At 38.0% G+C, this 20,216-nt stretch overlaps 2 protein-coding genes across 5 annotated transcripts in view; both read left to right on the forward strand.

Annotated features, from left to right (window-relative positions):
• Positions 1–69: 69 nt before the first annotated feature.
• Positions 70–14,865, forward strand: cutc (cutC copper transporter homolog (E. coli)). Of its 4 annotated transcripts, none has more exons than XM_062058140.1 (10): positions 70–199; positions 279–357; positions 3,041–3,100; positions 3,183–3,392; positions 3,482–3,517; positions 3,609–3,742; positions 7,215–7,242; positions 7,320–7,425; positions 7,558–7,715; positions 14,728–14,865. In XM_062058140.1, exons 2-9 carry the CDS (start codon positions 288–290, stop codon positions 7,667–7,669), a joined length of 756 nt encoding a protein of 251 aa, XP_061914124.1. In that variant the 5' UTR covers positions 70–199; positions 279–287; the 3' UTR covers positions 7,670–7,715; positions 14,728–14,865. The 4 variants fall into 4 exon arrangements, with proteins under 4 accessions (XP_061914124.1, XP_061914125.1, XP_061914126.1 ...); XM_062058141.1 differs by lacking the exon at positions 14,728–14,865 and adding an exon at positions 11,009–11,142; XM_062058142.1 differs by lacking the exon at positions 14,728–14,865 and adding an exon at positions 9,727–9,849.
• A 378-nt stretch (positions 14,866–15,243) lies between these two features.
• abcc2 (ATP-binding cassette, sub-family C (CFTR/MRP), member 2) overlaps positions 15,244–20,216 on the forward strand; it is a 38,491-nt gene continuing 33,518 nt past the window's right edge. Inside the window, exons 1-2 of the mRNA XM_062058137.1 lie at positions 15,244–15,380; positions 18,971–19,144. Of these exons, the coding sequence (XP_061914121.1) occupies positions 15,336–15,380; positions 18,971–19,144 (219 nt within the window). The 5' untranslated portion in view covers positions 15,244–15,335. The remainder of the gene's footprint in view (positions 15,381–18,970; positions 19,145–20,216) is intronic.

The following is a 20,216-nucleotide window of genomic DNA, read 5'->3' on the forward strand; positions in this document are numbered from 1 at the left end:
TGTACATTATTTTGTGTTTAAGCGTATGCCGCGCGGGCGGTCACTATTCACTGCTCAGTTTCAACACATATTCAATAGACTCTCACCCGTCCACCCGTTGAAACATATGTAGTAAAATCAACGCTCCGAAAGTAGCTAACCCGCAGCCGTGTTTGTTAGCTACTGCTAAAAGTCAACTCTTACGATGTCCGATTGACAGGTAGTCGACTCAATACAAACACCATTCTGTGAGGCAATAATATCAATAGTGACAATACAGAGTTGCTTTGTTTATACAGGTTGTCAATATGGCGGAGGGTTTTCTCATGGAGGTGTGCGTGGACTCCGTGGAGTCTGCTGTCAATGCGGAGCGAGGAGGTGGGTCATGTGGTTCAGTTCAGTTCAGTTCAGTTCAGTTCAGTTCAGTTCAGTTCAGTTCCAGTTTATTTGGAACATGCATACGATACAATGTAATGCATCACACAATTCCACTTGTTTCATTACAGCACGTCCGAAAAGGAGTAGGAAGAAGCAGAGTTTATTTAATTCTACCCCTTTTCATACCATAGCAATGTTATCACATGTCCTTGTTCTCTGTAACAGAACAGTGAACAAATAAATAATATACCATAGTAAGCATACAAATGTTAAATGCATAAATAATCTTTGTCTCAAAAAAAAAAAAGGTTCAAGATGTTCATCATAATTCTCGTTTTGTGTACTTTGTGAACACTTGTAGTTTGAACTGTCTCTTAAACTGAATCATATTGGTGCTTTGTTTGATTTATTTGGTTAATCCGTTCCATAATTGAATTCCACATACTGATATACTAAAGGTTTTAGGTGTGGTACGAGCATACAAATGTGTGGTAGTTAGTGTACTTCTGTTAACAACAGTGTTGGGACTAACGCGTTACTGTAACGCCGTTAGTTTCAGCGGTAACTATTTTAGATTTTTGGGAGTATTAATAGATGATAAATTAAACTGGAAATCTCATATACAAAACATACAACATAAGGTGTCAAAAAACATTTCCATAATGAATAAAGCAAAATACGTCCTGGGCCAAAAATCACTTCATATTCTCTACTGCTCGCTAGTGTTACCATATCTGAGTTATTGTGCAGAAATATGGGGAAATAAGTACAAATGTGCGCTACATTCGCTAACCGTGTTACAGAAAAGATCCGTTAGAGTAATACATAATGTTGGATATAGGGAACATACAAACCCTTTATTTATTGAGTTAAAAATATTAAAGTTTGGTGATTTGGTAAAATTGCAAACAGCTAAAATGATGTACAAAGCAAACTATAACCTGCTACCAAAGAATGTACAACAATTCTTCTCAACTAAAGAGGAGAAATATAACATTTATATGCACGTACAACACATAGAACTTTTAGCATATCAGTATGTGGAATTAAATTATGGAATGGATTAAGTAAAGAAGTTAAAAATTTTACTCATATGATCCAGTTTAAGAGGTTGTTCAAAATAATAGTGCTTACAAATTACAAAGAAGAAGAAATATGAGAAATACTTCCAACCTTATTGAAAATAAGATATTCTTCATCTCAGTATGTTAATAATGACTGAATTAATTAATTACATATTACAAAACTGTTGTGTATACTAATTCATAGATGTTATTTTATTATATAAAAAGGTCAGTAAATGATTATATATATTTGTAAACGCTCTGAAGTAGGAAAGGGGTAGGATTAAATAAGCTTTGCTTCTTCCTACTCCTTTTCAGGCATGATGTAAAATGAAATGATATGAAATTGTGTGATGTATTATGATGTAAGTGTGTTCATGTTCGAAATACACTAAAGAAAGAAAGAAAACTAGTAATCTAACGCGTTATTTTTTATATTCAGTAACTCAGTTACCGTTACTACATGATGCGTTGCTGCGTTATTTTACGTTATTTTTTATGTAGTATCGGCTAGAAACAGAAGATCTGAGTGTGTTTTATTGCAGCGCTGCGGTGTCTTCCTTCTGTGTCACAAGGAAAAGAAGAGGCGTGCTTTGTGTGGGTGGGGGCGGGGCTCCCAGACCGTAGTTGAGGGGCGCAGGGAAGACGTTCCTCCAGGGCCTATGTACTTCGGGGCTAACAACCTTCACTTTACCCGGAAGTGGATCTTTACAGCTGAGGGTGAATGACGAGGCCGGCGGTTTGTTGCAACTTTGTGGCTTTATTGGACGCAGCCATTCACCAGGCTAGAGCACCTGCACGCACTCACTGTCGCCGGTTCCTCACCTGTCTCGCCCACTCACTCACTGACGTCACTCACCTCACATGCTGTCATATCTTAAAGGGCCACACACACATACGCTACTCTCATGACAACTAACAAGATATCATGGTGAAGCCAGAAGTCGAGTTTCTTAACATGGAGACATTCTCAATACTTTTCTTTTGTCGAGCACAAATAAAATAACATTTTAGTTAAATGTAAGGTGTGTCTTGGATCAAATATTCTATCTACTTAAAGTTAAAGTTAAAGTGCCATTATGTTGCAGCTATTTAAAATAGTTTTGTCAATTTGTTCTGGCCTGAAATAAATTGGCCCTTTGAAACATATCTTTGTCTTTGTGTGTTGTATGTAGACCACATTGCTTTCTGAGTTCAGTGATGCAAATGCATGTCAAGTTGATCAACAGATTGTATTATTCTCCAGTGCAATAACAGAACTGAAATGAAGGCTAAAAGGGCATTAATGGGAGCCTTAAAAAAAAGGGAAAAAAAGAAGTAACTAAATAATTACTTTTCACAGTAACGCATTACTTTTTGGTGTAAGTAACTAAGTAACTTTGGAAATAAAGTAACTAGTAACTGTAACTAGTTACTGGTTTTCAGTAACTAACCCAACACTGGTTAACAACAAACAGACTCGGTTAATATGACCCGTTGTTTTTTTACAGTTAAAAATATTAAAAAAACGTGTCAGATAGCACAGTAAGATTGCATCAGCTCACTATCAAATTAGTCAAATGACAAGCTTTAATTTCCCCTGTCAACAGTCAACCTGAGGTTTGTCTCCCCTGTGACAGGTGCAGGTCGACTTGAGCTGTGTTGTAGTCTCATGGAAGGAGGGCTCACTCCCAGTGTTGGTGAGAACATTCACAATCTCACACACAAGCTCTGTGGTTAACCAAACACACATATCTCTCATATGTATGTATCCTATTGCAGGCCTAGTGCAGGTTGTAAAAAGGTATGTGAAAATCCCAGTCTATGTGATGATCCGGCCTCGTGGGGGCGACTTCCTTTACTCGGACCAGGAAGTGGAGGTGATGAGGAAAGACATTGAGGAGATGAAGAACCATGGAGCGGATGGATTTGTGCTGGGAGCCCTGACAGAGGATGGGAGGGTGGATGCAGAGCTGTGCATGGAGTTTCTAGGTACAGTAGTTCTTTGAAATTGAAGTCTGTGCTATGGAATACTAAGCAGTATTGTATTGTAATTTTAATGTTCTACTTTTCTGCTGTAGCTGCTGCTCGGCCCATGCCTGTGACCTTTCATCGAGGTACTGTATTTCAAATATGAATTGTTTTATGAGTTTAAAAGTACAGAAAGACTTGTGTTGACATATTTATTTACTCTATTTTATTCTTCAGCTTTTGACATGGTCCATGATGCAGCGGTTGCCCTGGAAACGCTGGTGTCGTTAGGTTTCCAGCGTGTGTTGACAAGTGGCTGTGACAACTCTGCACTGGAAGGACTCCCGCTCATTAAACGTCTTGTAGATCAAGTATGTATGAATTCATGTTCAGTGGAAGCGCTGGGGTCTTTTCCGCTCCGTAATTGCTTGCATTTTGAAACTATTTTTCCAAAGGAAATGATATGAATTAAAATAATTTGTTCTCAGGTCAAACTATTGCAATTATAAAACTTTTACTGACTGTGCAGGTAGTTATTTTACTAACATTGTAACGTTTCAGAATCAGAATCAGAATAGTTTTTATTGTCATTGTTTGAGAACTTGTTCACAAACTAGGAATTTTTCTTTTGATTGATTGATTGAGACTTTTATTAGTAGGTTGCACAGTGAAGTACATATTCCGTACAATTGACCACTAAATGGTAACACCCAAATAAGTTTTTCAACTTGTTTAAGTCGGGGTCCACTTAAATTGATTCATGATACAGATATATACTATCATATATACTATCATCATAATACAGTCATCACACAAGATAATCACATTGAATTATTTACATTATTTACAATCAGGGGTGTGGGGGGGGGTGTGGGGTAGGATATGGACATCAAGTAGTGGACACAGAGAGAGAGAGAGAGAGAGAGAGATCAGAAGGCATAAGAAAAAGTATCTGCTTTTGATTGTTTACATTTGATTATTAGCAATCCGGTTCTTGGTGCAATCGTGCAATATAAAACACATAACACACAATAGGTAATAAAAAGAGCTGTAACTGAGCTATCAGATCTTGTTATTGTTCATGTGCCTGGTGGCCGAGGGGAAAAAACTGTTCAGGTGGTGGGAGGTGTGGGTCTGGATGGACCGTAGTCTCCTGCCTGAGGGGAGAGGGGAGAAGAGTTATTACAGGGTTTCCCCAAGTTTGCCAAAATACCTGTGGTGGTTGGGCGTGGTCAATATGATGTCATCACAATGTTTGCTATGATGCATTTGAGACACTTGTGATTTAGGGCTATATAAATAAACATTGATTGATTGATATATTTTCTTGAAAAAGGCAAGAAATGTATACATACATTTAAAACATATCTGTTATTCATTATAGTATTAACATATATTTTTCTTACATACTGTATTTTCCGGACTATAAGGCGCACTTAAAATCTTTTTTTTTTCTCAAAACTCGACAGTGCGCCTAATGTAAGGAATGAGTTTGGTTGAGCTCACCCACCTCGAAGCTATTTTATTTGGTACATGGTGTAATGATAAGTGTGACCAGTAGATGGCAGTCACACATAAGAGATAAGTGTAGGCTGCACTATGATGGGTCTCAAGTAAACAACACTAACATTTTAAAGATTCAATTGAAAATATAGAACATTACACACGGCGCTCAAAAATCAATCAAAATGTTTTAGTACAACTTTGGTAAACTATGAAGCCGCACCGCTTGAAGGATTGTCGGCGCATTAAACATACGAGTGTTATTATGGTGCTTTAGTTATTAGAGTTCCAGTCGGACAGTTTTTCACAGGACACATTTCCGGTGTGGTTGTTTCCGGATGAGGAGATACTGCTCCGTTATTGATTGAAGTAAAGTCTGAATGTCATTAAAACAGTTAGCTCCATCTTTTGACACTTCTTCCACTCCCAACCTTGCACGCTACACCGCTACAATAAAGATGACGGGGAGAAGACGCTGCCGAAGGTGAGCCACGTAAATAAGACCGCCCACAAAAAACGGCGTATCCCTAAGCGACTGTCAGAAAGCGACTTGAAGATGATCTGTAAAACATAATCTATGCACCATTTTGACCAAAGAACCACCATTACATGTTATGTAGACCACAAGGAAGTGTTTTACATTTAGAAAAAAATTAATAATAATATGACTCCTATAATGCGCCCTATAATCTGGTGCGCCTAATATATGAAAATAGATAAAAAAAAATAGACCATTCATCGGCAGTGCGCCTTATAATCCGGTGCGCCCTATGGTCCGAAAAATATGGTAATACCGTTTTGCTCTATTGTTGAAGTATAGTGTACTAAGTGGAGAATTTTTTTTTCTAGAGATTTCTCCAATCCTTTTAGTGACTCTTTGTTTATTAAAAACGATTATCAACAAATCCGTCATTTATTTATGATATTATTGTAAACTATATTTGTATTTAGAGACTCAATCTTTACTTCTGTCCCTGTCTGTCCGCGACGAAAACCACGCTGCTGGGAGCCGTTCTCTCCTTAAAAGCCACTGTCATCTTAAATTTTGTAGATCGCTGTTTGCGGGTATATCTCTTATATATTATAGTAGGTCCACATTGCAGACATGCTGCCTCCTCTCCAGGCAACCCCGTGCATATGGCTTAGATCATCACAACATCTGGTTTTGGCTCTTCTGGTGATCAAAGTACGTCTTTTTTCGGCAGCCAAATGTTTGGTGCATCACTAGTCAACATTGCACAAATAATTCATACTGTAACTACCTGCTGATGTTAATGTGTATGTTACTGTGTTACAATGGTCATTTTTCCCATGGTCTGTGAACACACTATGTTGGTGGAGAATGAGGAAGTGTTGAATGTCTGCAAGTGACGCACAGAGATGGACATGTGTGCACGGGAGAAAATACGTGTTGAAATTAGATGCAGACTTAGACAAAGTTTATTGAGCCACAAGGGAAATTGTTCCACACAGTAGCTCAGTTACAAGGATGGAAAGGATAATGCACACAAGGGCACAAAAAGAAGGCGAAAACAAAAGGTGTTAAGTAGACAAAAAATGTACCATAGTAGCAATATAAAATATAATATATACTGTATGTAATATTTACATATTATATATACAGTATATAATATCCATCCATCCATTTTCTACCGCTTGTCCCTTTTGGGGTCGCGGGGGGTGCTGGAGCCTATCTCAGCTGCATTCGGGCGGAAGGCGGGGTACACCCTGGACAAGTCGCCACCTCATCACAGGGCCAACACAGATAGACAGACAACATTCACACTCACATTCACACAGTAGGGCCAATATTATATTATATTTTGATATAATATATACAATATATTTAAAAAATCCCAATTACCATGTACAATATTACAGTATATGTAAAAGATGCAGCAAAAACATGGCATCACATTGGGCCAATTGTAAGCAAAATATTGGCAATAAAAGGTAAAAAGAGTGTCGGACTTTGTGTGTCTTCTTCCAGAGGCTACAATACATTATTTTACTTCATTTGGTTTTCACGTTAGAAAAACCCTAATTTTTAAATTGTGGAGGCAAATACGTTGCCGTGGCACACCGCCACAATAAAATACATTAAGGGGAAACCCTGTATTTACTTCTAATATGCGAGTGTAAAAAGAAGTTGACTATTGCTCATAGGGAAACATCTACCTTAGCTTTGATGTGAACAAGTGAGTCTTCATTTCAAAGTCTTGGTGTTCAGTGTGACTTTTGAATGTTTTTTTTCCTGACAATTGTGTTCAATTCACAGGCTTTTGTGGTTCCATTCTACCAAGTCTACATTCTAATGTTTGATGTTTTCTCCCCCTCCAGGCTAAAGGTAGAATTACCATCATGCCAGGTTAGCATTTCTTTCTTGTGCAAGTAATTTATATGACTTGTGTGCATGTGTTTATTCATTTAATCTATTTAATACAGGTGGTGGGATCACAGAGAGAAACCTGCAAAGAATTTTAGAAGGATCGGGAGCTCAAGAGTTTCACTGCTCTGCCCGCTCCAGCAGAGATTCTGCCATGAAGTTCAGGTTTGTCTGTCTTTTCTCATTCAACTGCATTTGTAATTGCCTCCAAAACTTTGTCTGGAACTGTAGAGTTAGTCAATTACCAACGCCACAAACATTACAAGGTTTTGTGTGTCCTTTTTTTTTTTTGCGCAGGAACAGCAGCGTGACAATGGGAGCTTCTCTGTCAGCACCTGAGTACAGCCTGAAGGTGGCAGATGTGAGCAAAGTGCGCACATTTAACGCCATAGCCAGAAATACCCTGTGAATGGAAACCGCGTGGTCATGACTGATAACTCAATGATACCTCAAAGGTGATCACCTTCTTTCATTTTTATTGGAAGTCCAGAGCAAATTGGGATTTGGTATTCTCATCAATGGAGTGCTTAAAACTCAGTACAAGTATCTTACATACCATTAAGCCCTAAAGTATTCATACCTGGCCAAATGTTTAGCTAAATATCATTTTATTGTATATTAGCTGGAAATGATACAGGAAAGTGGCATAGAATACAGTAATAGTATTTCTATTTTTAGCTGGTCCCAGTTTATTTTAGAATATTCTGCAACAGGCGCGTCCAACCTGCAGCTAATTTGTTAACGTCCCGCGGCACATCCTAAAAATACTTACAAATACTTTTTAAACGTAAAAAGTAAAATAAAAAAGCAAACAAGTGTAATGTAATGAAAACAAGTTAAAATGTTGACCCTAATAACACAAAGTAATCTGTCTTTAAAAAATGTGAGGTATAGTCATCCCTCACCGCATTGCGCTACAAATATTGTATCTTTTTTGGATTTATATAGAATTTAATTTTTTAAAGGGTATTTTACTATTTTTTGGTCCTAAATTAACCATTTTGAAGCAAAAATACTACTACTACTATACTACTAATGTAGTATTGGCCACTTGATGAGACCAAACCAATCAGAACACTCCGTTCAGTATCATGACGACTGATTGGCTCAGCCTCAGATAGTATTACTACATTGCAGTGGTTCTCAAACTTTTTGCACCAAATACCATTTCAGAAAACACTTGGCTCTCCAAGTACCACCATAATGACCAGCATTAAACAATAGTCAACTCTATTATACTAGTTAATTCATTAAAAACAAGGCAGAGGTTTTATTTGACCATCCATCCATCCATTTTCTACCGCTTATTCCCTTCGGGGTTGCGGGGGGGTGCTGGAGCCTATCTCAGCTACAATCGGGCGGAAGGCGGGGTACACCCTGGACAAGTCGCCAAGGGCCAACACAGATAGACAGACAACATTCACACTCACATTCACACACTAGGGCCAATTTAGTGTTGCCAATCAACCTATCCCCAGGTGCATGTCTTTGGAGGTGGGAGGAAGCCGGAGTACCCGGAGGGAACCCACGCAGTCACGGGGAGGACATGCAAACTCCACACAGAAAGATTCCGAGCCCGGGATTGAACTCACGACTACTCAGGACCTTCGTATTGTGAGGCAGACGCACTAACCCCTCTTCCACCGTGCTGACCAGTACATTTAATATTTTTGGCCACTGTAACATTACACACAGTTTGAACGGTAACACTGTTGGAATATTGGAGAATAAAACACTTTACTTAATATGAAGAATCAGAACTTGGGCGTACCACTCAATAGAGCCCGTGTTCCACAGTTTGAAAATCACTGCTATATTGGATTGGAAAAGTGTAAAGGTGACTAAAAGTGTTATTTCCAGTCTAGAGGGCTCTCATAATGTTGATAAATGTATTTAGAAGGTTGTAAACAGTTTTTTATGCTCAAGCTTTGACAATATTTGATTCCAACTTCACGGAAGTTGGAATCAAATATAATATAACAATATTTTATAATTAATGATTCTAACTTTGCGGAAATACATTTTTTGCATGTCCGGAACAATGAACATGAAAAGTATTACAACATATTTTGATTTTTCAGTTGGCGGCCCTCACTGGAAAAGGTTTGGACACCCCTGTTCTAGAATATGCTCGAACTTACCGGGACTCTTTAAAATATAGTGCAAAAGACTGTGTTTCCCCAATCTTGTCAGACCGGATTCAAATATTAATAATTGTCAGTTCGTATTTTTGTGAATATAGCAATATATGTACAACTTTTCATGCATTTTTCTAGCATGAATATGCCCATGCAGAAAATTCTGATTCACTTTAATTCCATTTTTGGCCATGTCAGTATGAGATTTTTCATAGCATGCCACAAAGGACTGAACTGTGATGATGTAAAGAATGCATACGTTTTTCGAAATGTGTTTTGCATTGGAAAAACCTCTAATGAAACTTTTTTTTTTCAACCACATTTACAGAGCCATTGACTTTCTTGAAGCCAAAACTGTGACCCTCTAGTTTTTTTTATTGTCATTGAAAATTAAATAAAAATCTTTGGACAAGGTTATTTTTCAGATTTTATTAAAAAATGGTGTATTTTAGCTGTTTGTTGCACAAGTTTCTTTCATTGTTTTCTGCTTATTAGTGCAGAAGTTTAAGGGAGCTCAGCCCCCAATCATGTGATAAATCATACAGTTTCTTTCCAATAGTATATGACATGCTTAAAGAAATTATGAAATTGTATTTTTCGATGGAAATTAGCTGTGAATTTTCACTTCTCAAAGCAAGTTTTGACCCTCGAAGGCCACTGTAGTGTGTGTGGTGCAAGGAATGGCAACACAAAATGATAACTAAGTGAACGAGCTGGTACATTCTTATGTTAGCTTGGACCCCAGTATGCAGAGCAAGGAGGCAAAGTACAGGCAAGAAGTAAAAATAGCGAAGAAGGTGAAGACTGGGATCATGACACTAGCGACTAAACAAATAAACATGATTGCGTTATTAGTCTGCGTATGTACCACTTATTTGCCAGGGTAGGTTAAAAAAAGGTGATTGTAGTCTCAGTAGCAGATAAATCTGTGGCACACCCGACTGAAGCAACACATTCTATTGACACTGGGCCAGTGATGTTACAAAACAAACAAACATTCATGGTCAAGTAATGAAATATTGACAAAGCAGAGTCCATTGGTTGATGTGCCGCCACTGACTTGTCAGTTCGTTTTAAAACATGACCAATCATTTTATTCATGCCTCAACATTATAGCTCAGTGTTGTGAGCACTTCTGACGCTTTAAAGGCAATAAAACAGTGGTTTTCAGGGGCTGGGTTACTCATTAGTGTGGATGACAAAAGACAAGGGCTGTCAAGTGATTCATTTTTTAAATTAGATGAATCACACTCTAAACCTGTGATGTCATGATTAATCACGCTTGCATAAATACAATTTGCTGAAGAAAATACCCCAATAATTGGATACAAATGCAATTTGGTAGTCAGAATGTCATACAGGAACGTTTTTTAAATGTTTTACTGAACTGCAAGTCTTTGATTTGTTCAAAACTTGGTGACACTAAGTATAGTAATCATTCAATGCACATTTTGAAAGTATTTGCAGTTTGCAATAATCTTGCAAACAAGGTACAGTTACTAATTGATAATGTAGTAAACACACTCATAAACAACTTCACACAGTGCATCGTTTACTCTTCTTTAGTTCAAACAGTTGTTGAAACAAACAAGTTTGTTTACCTTTTTCAGATGACGACGCTGATCATCTGTTTTGGTACGATGCGACCCCAGCTTGTTGTGATTACTTACAGATGTCCAACGTTCTCCAGGAACCAAAATAAATTCCCATTTATTTCGTAGTTGCAAATCAATGCTTTTGTTTGTGTAGTACAGTTCATCCTTGCTGTATTTATGCCTCTCCAAGGTATTGTATGACAGATTAGCTGTGGAATGACATCTTCTTGCAGGACTTGGTCTTCACAGATGTTAGGTGTCCTGCGTGCGGTGGCTGTCCGTTTAGCTAAGGCATTGTTTAACTTAACTGGTACTTTTGATGACAACATTGACTCAGTAAACTTTGCCAGCTTAGTGTTCTCCTCTGCTTCTTGTCGATGTAGCTAGCATTCATGCAAGCATGTAGCTATCGGCGCTGCAGCACCAGCTGACCGGCAGCACCCGTCACTTCTCGCTGAGGACGGTGACTGCTGCTTGCTTTCGCCTCTGTCTACAAAAACACAAAAAAGTCTCCAATATCCCTGGGAAAAGTCACTAGATTTGTCGCTAGTAGCTGTTTACAAAAAAGTCGCTAAGAGGATTGGCAACAATGTCGGCGCCATCCTCGAGTACGTGTTTCGCTTTAAGATGGTACCGTAGTTTTCTGACTATAAGTCGCTACGGAGTATAAGTCGCACCGGCCGAATATGCATAATAAAGAAGGAAAAAAACATATACGTCGCACTCCAGTATAAGTCGCATTTTTTGGGGAAATTTGTTTGATAAAATCCAACACCAAGAATAGACATTTGAAAGGCAATTTAAAAGAAATAAAGAATAGTGAACAACAGGCTGAATAAGTGTACGTTATATGAGGCATAAATAACCAACTGAGAACGTGCCTGGTATGTTAATGTAACATATGGTAAGAGTCATTCAAATAACTATAACATATAGAACATGCTATACGTTTACCAAACAATCTGTCACTCCTAATCGCTAAATCCGATTAAATCTTATACGTCTAGTCTCTTACGTGAATGACCTAAATAATATTATTTGATATTTTACGGTAATGTGTTAATAATTTCACACATAAGTCGCTCCTGAGTATAAGTCGCACCCTCGGCCAAACTATGAAAAGAACTGCGACTTATAGTCCGAAAAATACGGTATTTTAAACTTGATGTGCGCCGATGATAAAAATGTTTGTCGCTGCAATACCCACGAGTTACCCAGTTCTATCAAAAGTTCTGCTTTGAAGCGAAATTGACCGCCTCGCATCGTGATAACAGACCGTGAAACAAATGCGCATATCTTCACCCGGATATGATTAATCTTCATTCATATTTGATAACGCAATCATTTATTTTTATTAATCACATGCGTTAATGCGTTAACTTTGACAGCCCTACAAAAGACTCAACAAAAAAGATATTAGTATTTATGTTAATTATCATTATTATTAATTCCCGAGCGCGACCACCGCTGCTGCTCACTGCTCCCCTCACCTCCCAGGGGGTGAACAAGGGGATGGGTCAAATGCAGAGAGTAATTTCACCACACCTAGTGTGTGTGTGACTATCATTGGTACTTATGGGACGGCGTGGCGAAGTTGGTAGAGTGGCCGTGCCAGCAATCGGAGGGTTGCTGGTTACTGGGGTTCAATCCCCACCTTCTACCATCCTCGTCACGTCCGTTGTGTCCTTGGGCAAGACACTTCACCCTTGCTCCTGATGGCTGCTGGTTAGCGCCTTGCATGGCAGCTGTGTGTGAATGGGCGAATGTGGAAATAGTGTCAAAGCGCTTTGAGTACCTTGAAGGTAGAAAAGCGCTATACAAGTATAACCCATTTATCATTAGCATTTATTATTAATCGACATGAACACGTTAACTCATGTTATTAATCACCAAAAAATATTGCGTTAATAATGAAAACACTTAGATTAATCATGCAATATTATTTTGACCGCACAAACTCTTTTAGCTTGACCGCTCTACGGTCAGTGATCAGAGTAATGCATACGTCAGTACAAAAATGAGTGAGAAGACTCCGACTGTTGTGGTAGCTGGCAAATTTCACTCCAATATACAGCCTGAAAGAACTTTATATAAAACTGTTAACAGGTTTTGTGCCAATAAATGACATGCGTTCAAGTAAAACGATTAAAAACGTTCCTGGATGACATTCTGACCGTAAAATTTCATTTGTATACAAATATATATTTTCTTAAGCAAATTGTATGTATGCACGTGAGTAATCACCTGTGATTAATCATGATTAATCCAAATTTTAAAATGTGATTAATCTGAGTAAAAAAAGAAATAATTTGACAGCCCTAATTTATATCATGTAAAATATTTCTTTAAAACATGTTTAGAACGTGAGTGTTCTATATGTTATATTAGACTCTAGTCAATATCCATATTCAGAAAAATGACAGATAGTCCAAGTAGAATTATCTTCTTGTTATTCAAAAATGTATATAAAGGCAAGAATGTTCATGTTCTGACCAAATAAGTAATTAATGTATGGCAACGTCTCATTGCAAGGCATGTTTTTGAAAAATTGTATTTAAAAAAATATATATAATAATTTTATTCAAAATCATCAATCTTTGGAGTCACCATTTTTCCTGTGGCTCTCCGGGTCACTGCTGTGTGTGTGAGTGACAGGAAGAAAAGCTCTTACACATTTGGATGGTCGTCTTTTGGCAGTACCTGTTGGTTTGCGTGTACAAATCTCGAAATCCTGAATATAAGACAACGTTCTCTTTATTTCAAAGCAAAACATATGGTTTTGTACCGGGGTTTCTGCTTTTCATACAATCTCTTCTATTACTAGTATTTCCCAACTCATTTTCTGGAAATTGTCACCGCAAGAAGAAAAAAAATCGATCAAAGACAAATTTTGCTTTGAAAATATAAAATGTACTGAGATCCAATTGAGGAGACGTATGAAAATATGCCTATGGATTTTCTCATATTCACATGCCTATTGATATCCACGGGGCATTCAATCCAAAGCCAATGTAATATAATAATATAACGCTTAAATTTGACTTGCACCAAGAATGAAGATTACATTTTGGACAATGTGCTTATTAAAATGGTTTATCCTTATAGTTGTTGCACTTCTTGTGTCAAAAAACTGAATTGGATAGTAGAAATACCTATTAGCGTGTCCATAGCTCTTGCATTGTTTGTGCAGGTGTAGCTGATCAATTCACAAGCATGGGAGCCACTATCATTAGGGCTTTGTTGAAATCCATTTTGTAATATTGTGGACTTTGATTACATATCGCTTGTCACATGTCCTTGCGGCTGCATGCGTATAATGAGTCAAACAAGTCACAGGCCATGTGGCGTTATCAAACAAGTAATGATTAACCACGGGGATGGTCCCAGTCAGTCAGAGACACTGCACAGCTTCACAATAGTAAAGTTATTTCTGCACAGTCACTCACATTTATGACCTCATGATGGGATGCATGTGTGTGGTAAACTTTACCCTCTTAACCTCGGCAAAACGGACACCCCAGCATCCATCATCTGTGATCAGTTACCGTACCATGAAGAGAACCACAACAAATTGAAACACCAACAACTATTTTGTTGTTCTCATTCCCCTCCCCCTCATTATTCTGTTTTCGTTATCCATGATTTACTATACAAACGTTTTGCAGTGTATGTGAGCAGTTTTCTTCCTGAGTTTAATCTGATGTGACATGTCCAAAAATGTTTTCTGCGTGCAGAGAGGTGGGAACCCAACAGGAAAAGGGGGCTCTTAATGAACTCATTCCCTCCCACTTTCCCCTAAACACATTCCATTTTGGGGAGAAAGATCAAGCAGAGGCAAGTCCAGCTCTCTCTCTTTTTGTGTCGCCCTTTATGCAATATCCTCACCGTGATCGGTTGAACTTTAAACACATTTGTAAGTTGAGGAGTGTCCGAAGACTGACTGGCGCAAGCTGGATTCTCTCAATGACTACTGTCGGTGTTCTATCCCCCGCCACACAACAAGAGAGCTGCATGAGCGGGCTTGTACACCATGTCCAGGAAGACTGCCTAAAGACTACAAGGAGGACCATCATCTGATTGGAGCGATAACACGTCAGTTGTCTTCTTTCTTCAGCTTGCATCCCATCTATTCTTCTTGTCGGCTGTATGTTGTGCTAAAGAGCGCAAAAGTCTTGCCTTCAGTTTAAAAGCCTCATGGCTCAAAGTCCCTCTGTGTCTCATCCTGCTATTGTCACCTCGTGGGCGGACAGGGGAGAGTGAGGATCTCCTGAGTATACACTGAGGAGGAGACGTCTGGAGTTGACTAGTCTTCGAAGAGCACTTCAGGGCTTCTGTGTGGACCATGTGTGCTGCGGTCCTGGAGGAGTACTGTGGGTCCATCTTCTGGGTAAGTTGTGATTGTTGCTACGTTTGAAGGAAACAATCTCATGTTATCAGTCATGGAGTCATCAACAAAAAAACGTCTACACTGGAACCAACATTGGACACAATATGTTATGTGGTGCTGGTTGACTTCCAAGTGCACTGCAAAAAGTCAGTGTTCAAAAACAAGAAAAAAAAATACAAAAATGAAGGGTATTTTATTTGAACTAAGCAAAATTATCTGCCAATAGAATAAGAAAATTTGGCTTGTCAAGACTTTCCAAAACAAGTAAAATTAGCTAACCTCAATGAACCCAAAAATACCTTAAAATACGTATATTCTCACTAATAACAACTGTACTACTATATGAGTACGTATTTTCTATTGTTTCATTGAAAATAAAACAGCAAAGTCCATTTGGCTGTCATCTGCGGTCCTTTCCAAGGTTTCACCTTGTTCCTATTGGGTTTAGTTTTTTTTCATGCCCTGATGTGGGATCTAAGCCGAGGATGCCGTTGTGGCTTGTGCAGCCCTTTGATACATTTGTAATTAAGGGCTATAAAGTAATCTTTGATGGATTGATTGATTCATTGCTTGATTGAGTGAGTGTGTGTATATATATATATATATGTATATATATATATATATATATATATATATATATATATATATATATATATATATATATATATATATATATATATATATATATATATATATATATATATATATATATATATATATATATATATGTATATATATATATATATGTATATATATATATATATGTATATATATATGTATATATATATATATATGTATATATATATATATATATATATATATACATGTATATATATATATATATATATATATATGTATATTTATGTATTTATGTATAAGGGCTGTCAAAAGTCACAACTTAACTCATGTGATTAATTACAAAAAAAATTATAATAATTTGACTGCCTTAATACATATCCTTTGTCTTTAAAACCCTCGCTGTTCGCTGCCACACAGATTGTTGCACCCGCACACCTCAGCTCTCATGTGCTCTATTGCAGCAACCGTATGGAAACTATGTCTGAAAATGTATGCAGGTGAAACTCCAAAAATGTGAATATCATGCAAAAGTCTCTTCATGTCAGCAACTCAACTTCGAATGTGAAACAAATATGTAATATAAACTCATTACATGCAAAGTGAGATATCTCAAGCCTTTGTTTGTTATATTTATGATGATCATGGCTTACAGTTTATGAAAACACCACCTTTTCGGAGGTTTTCAATTCAAGGTTTTCATAAGCTCCAAACCATAATCATCAAAGTTATATCAAAAGAAAGCTTGAAATATCTAGAGTTGCATGTTATGAGCCTGTCATGTATTAGTTTCACTTTGTACATCTAATTACTGGAGTAAAAAAAACATTTTCACAATATTCAAATTTAATTGATTTTCACCTGTAGTTCCAGGCAGTCCATGCACTCTGGATTTTACAAAAACTCAGAAAACGATTAATTAATAGTGACACTTGTAATCGATTTTTTGGGATTATTCGTTGCAACTCTACCTAAAACGTTGCGATTAAAGGTTGGTCCAAGTCAATTCACTTTGATTCTGATGGGATGCAATCACACAACATATTGTTTTTGAATTCTGAAGTTTCAATACATTTTTATGATATTTTATTTGCTCACTAGCAAACCTGGTAATGAAATGTCGCGCCCAAGTCAGCAGGTTAAGGTGCAACTTGCCTGTAACCCTAATGGAGGCAAGCAATATAGAAATTGATAGATTATTACAATAGCAATCATTATGTCTGTTCAGAGTCTGTGTATTGTGTATTTCATTAGTTTATAATTTAGAATGACAAGAAAAAGAAGAAAATCATTCACTTTTACCTATCAAATACCTATTTTTGACAACCCATACCAGAAATGTGCCAAATTAGTGATTTTACTTCAGAAAATGTTTAACAAAAAGATACATTTATAACACAGTTAAATTGGTATTATTTTATGTTATTTGCTGGTTTTGAATTTGTCGTCATGACTAGTGGGGCCCTGCCTCTCCTGACAACACGTGCCTGGTTTCCACCTTCCATGTAAATGTAAATATAGTAAGCTAAGTTAAATTTGAAAACAAATTTCAATTAAAAATAAACAAATATTTTAAAAAAAAAACATTGTTTTTGATTTTGGAAGTTTCACTGTAGTTGTTTACATTTGTATTTGTTCATTAGAAAACCTGGTAATATAATCTCTATTTCAAGTATTTATAAATATCAAATTACATGAATATTTGGCTCAGTGAAGAGTTATATAAAAGTGCTCCCCTTTGTGTTTCATATTATAGTATGGATTTGCCACAGTAAGGGACAAAAACGAAGTCATATACTTAAAACAAACAAACAAAATATTGAGCAAAGATGCTTTTTGGTTCAAGGGTTGTGTTGTTTTCAAGCTTTTGTGAGCTCTGTAAACCATACTTGCCAACCCTCCCGTTTTTAGCGGGAGAATCAATTCAGCGCCTCTCCCGACAACCTCCCGGCAGAGATTTTCTCCCGACAAACTCCCGGTATTCAGCCGGAGCTGGAGACCACGCCCCCTCCAGCTCAATGCGGACCTGAGTGGGGACAGCCTGTTCTCACGTCCGCTTTCTCACAATATAAACAGCTTGCCTGCCCAATGACGTCATAACATCTAGGGCTTTTAGAGAGTACAGTGCACAACTGCGCACACAACAAGGAGACGAAGCAGAAGAACGAGGAAATTACAGACATGGCGACGCCGTCGACGATCAAGATGAAGAAATACGCTTGCAAGTTCCAAAATGAATGGAAACAAGAATTTCAGTTCATCCAGGACAGTTCGAAGGGGAAGGTGTATGTTGCCTGTAAATTTTATAGAACAGACTTCTCCATTGAACACGGTGGCCGAAATGATATACTCATCATGAACGGAGAAGTTAAACAGGACAATACTGCCATCTAATGGATAGCCACCGGAACACTGAAATTCAAGTATTTCTTTTATTTATATGTAAATAAAATAAATAAATAAATAAAAGTAAAAAATAAATAAATATATATATATATATATATATATATATATACATATATAGCTAGAATTCACTGAAAGTCAAGTATTTCATACATATATATACACTGTATATATATATATATATATATATATATATATATATATATATATATATATATATATATATATATATATATATATATATATATATATATATATATATATATATATATATATATATATATATGAAATACTCGAGTTGGTGAATTCTAGCTGTAAATAACCACGCCCCCCGCCCCCAACCACCCCTCATCCCCCGACCAAGCCCACCCCCCACCTCCCGATATTGGAGGTCTCAAGGTTGGCAAGTATGCACTGGAAGCATGTGACTGGACAATAAATGTACAGCAAACAATAACTCTGAATGTGTGAGTAGCTACGCATACAAAATTATAATTGCAGTTGTTTGTACATAACAAAATGAGCAGGGAATATCAGTTAAAATAAATGTAGGTATTAAGCATTTTGCAATGCGTTTAACATGCCTGCATGTATGCTTGTTTTTGCTGCAGAACTCTTCATGCGTGGAGAGGGAGGATCCAGACCTGCCAGTATGCGTGCAGCAGACGGTGCTGGTGTGGATCCCTTTGGGCTTCCTGTGGCTCTGTGCCCCCTACCACCTGGTGGCTCTCTGTAGGAGGGCAAAGAACACAAAATACATATCCAAGCTTTACATTTGCAAACAGGTACTGAAACACTCCCACACTTCAAGTATATATGTGATAAATTAGATTCTAGAGTCATGTTTTGCCTTCGGCCGCACATTGGCTTAGTAGTTAGCATGTTGGCCTCACACTCAGGAGATCGCGTGTTGGAAGGCATTCAGGGTTTGCATGTTCTCCCCGTGCTTTGTTGAGGTAACTGCTTTGTCCCACTTCCACATTCCAAAAGGACGCACATTAGGCGGCTTATAGGCTCTAAATTGCACATAGGTGTTTATGTTTGTCTATTTCATGGGTCGGCAACCCGCGGCTCCGGAGCCGCATGCGGCTCTTTGACCACTCTGATGCGGCTCAGCTGCATACTTGCTGACCCTTCCGGATTTCAGTGCCTCTACCAGAAATCTCCCGGGTCAAATATGCTACGGATTTCACCCCAACAATATTAATAAGGGCGTGCCGTGATAGCACAGCATTTAACGCCCTCTACAACCTGTACAAATGGCGTGCCAGTCCAGCCACATGTTGTATGCAGCATCTGCTTGCACACGTAAGTGACAGCAAGGCATACTTGGTCAACAGCCATACAGTTTACACTGACGGTGTCCGTATAAAACAACTTTAACACTGTTACAAATATGCGCCACACTGTGAACCCACACCAAACAAGAATGACAAACACATTCCCCAACCCTGACCCCCCCCCCCCCCCCAACATCACCCTCCCCCCCCCCCCCCCCCCACCCCTCTCCGTGCGTAGGTTGAGGTGGGCAGGGTTTGGTGGTAGCGGGGGTGTATAATGTAGCCTGGAAGAGTTAGGGCTGCATGGGATTCTGGGTATTTGTTCAGTTGTGTTTATGTTGTGTTACGGTGCAAATGTTCTCCCGAAATGTGTTTGTCATCCTTGTTTGGTGTGGGTTCACAGTGTGGCGCATATTAGTAAGAGTGTTAAAGTTGTTTTATACGGTCACCGTCAGTGTAACCTGTATGGCTGTTGAGCAAGTATGCATTGCTGTCACTTATGTGTGCAAGCAGAAGCTGCATACAACATGTGGCTGGGCTGGCACGCTGTTTGAACATGCTGTAGAGGGCGTTAAAT

The sequence above is a fragment of the Entelurus aequoreus genome, linkage group LG09, assembly GCF_033978785.1.
Source record: "Entelurus aequoreus isolate RoL-2023_Sb linkage group LG09, RoL_Eaeq_v1.1, whole genome shotgun sequence".
Classification (NCBI taxonomy): domain Eukaryota; kingdom Metazoa; phylum Chordata; class Actinopteri; order Syngnathiformes; family Syngnathidae; genus Entelurus; species Entelurus aequoreus.

Excerpts from the sequence above, each read along its gene's own strand:
- cutc (XM_062058140.1), top strand. The coding sequence starts at position 288 with ATGGCGGAGGGTTTTCTCATGGAGGTGTGCGTGGACTCCGTGGAGTCT. Across the intron at positions 3,518-3,608 it reads GCCTGTGACCTTTCATCGAG|CTTTTGACATGGTCCATGAT; the intron begins GTACTGTATTTC and ends TTTATTCTTCAG. Across the intron at positions 7,243-7,319 it reads TAGAATTACCATCATGCCAG|GTGGTGGGATCACAGAGAGA; the intron begins GTTAGCATTTCT and ends TATTTAATACAG.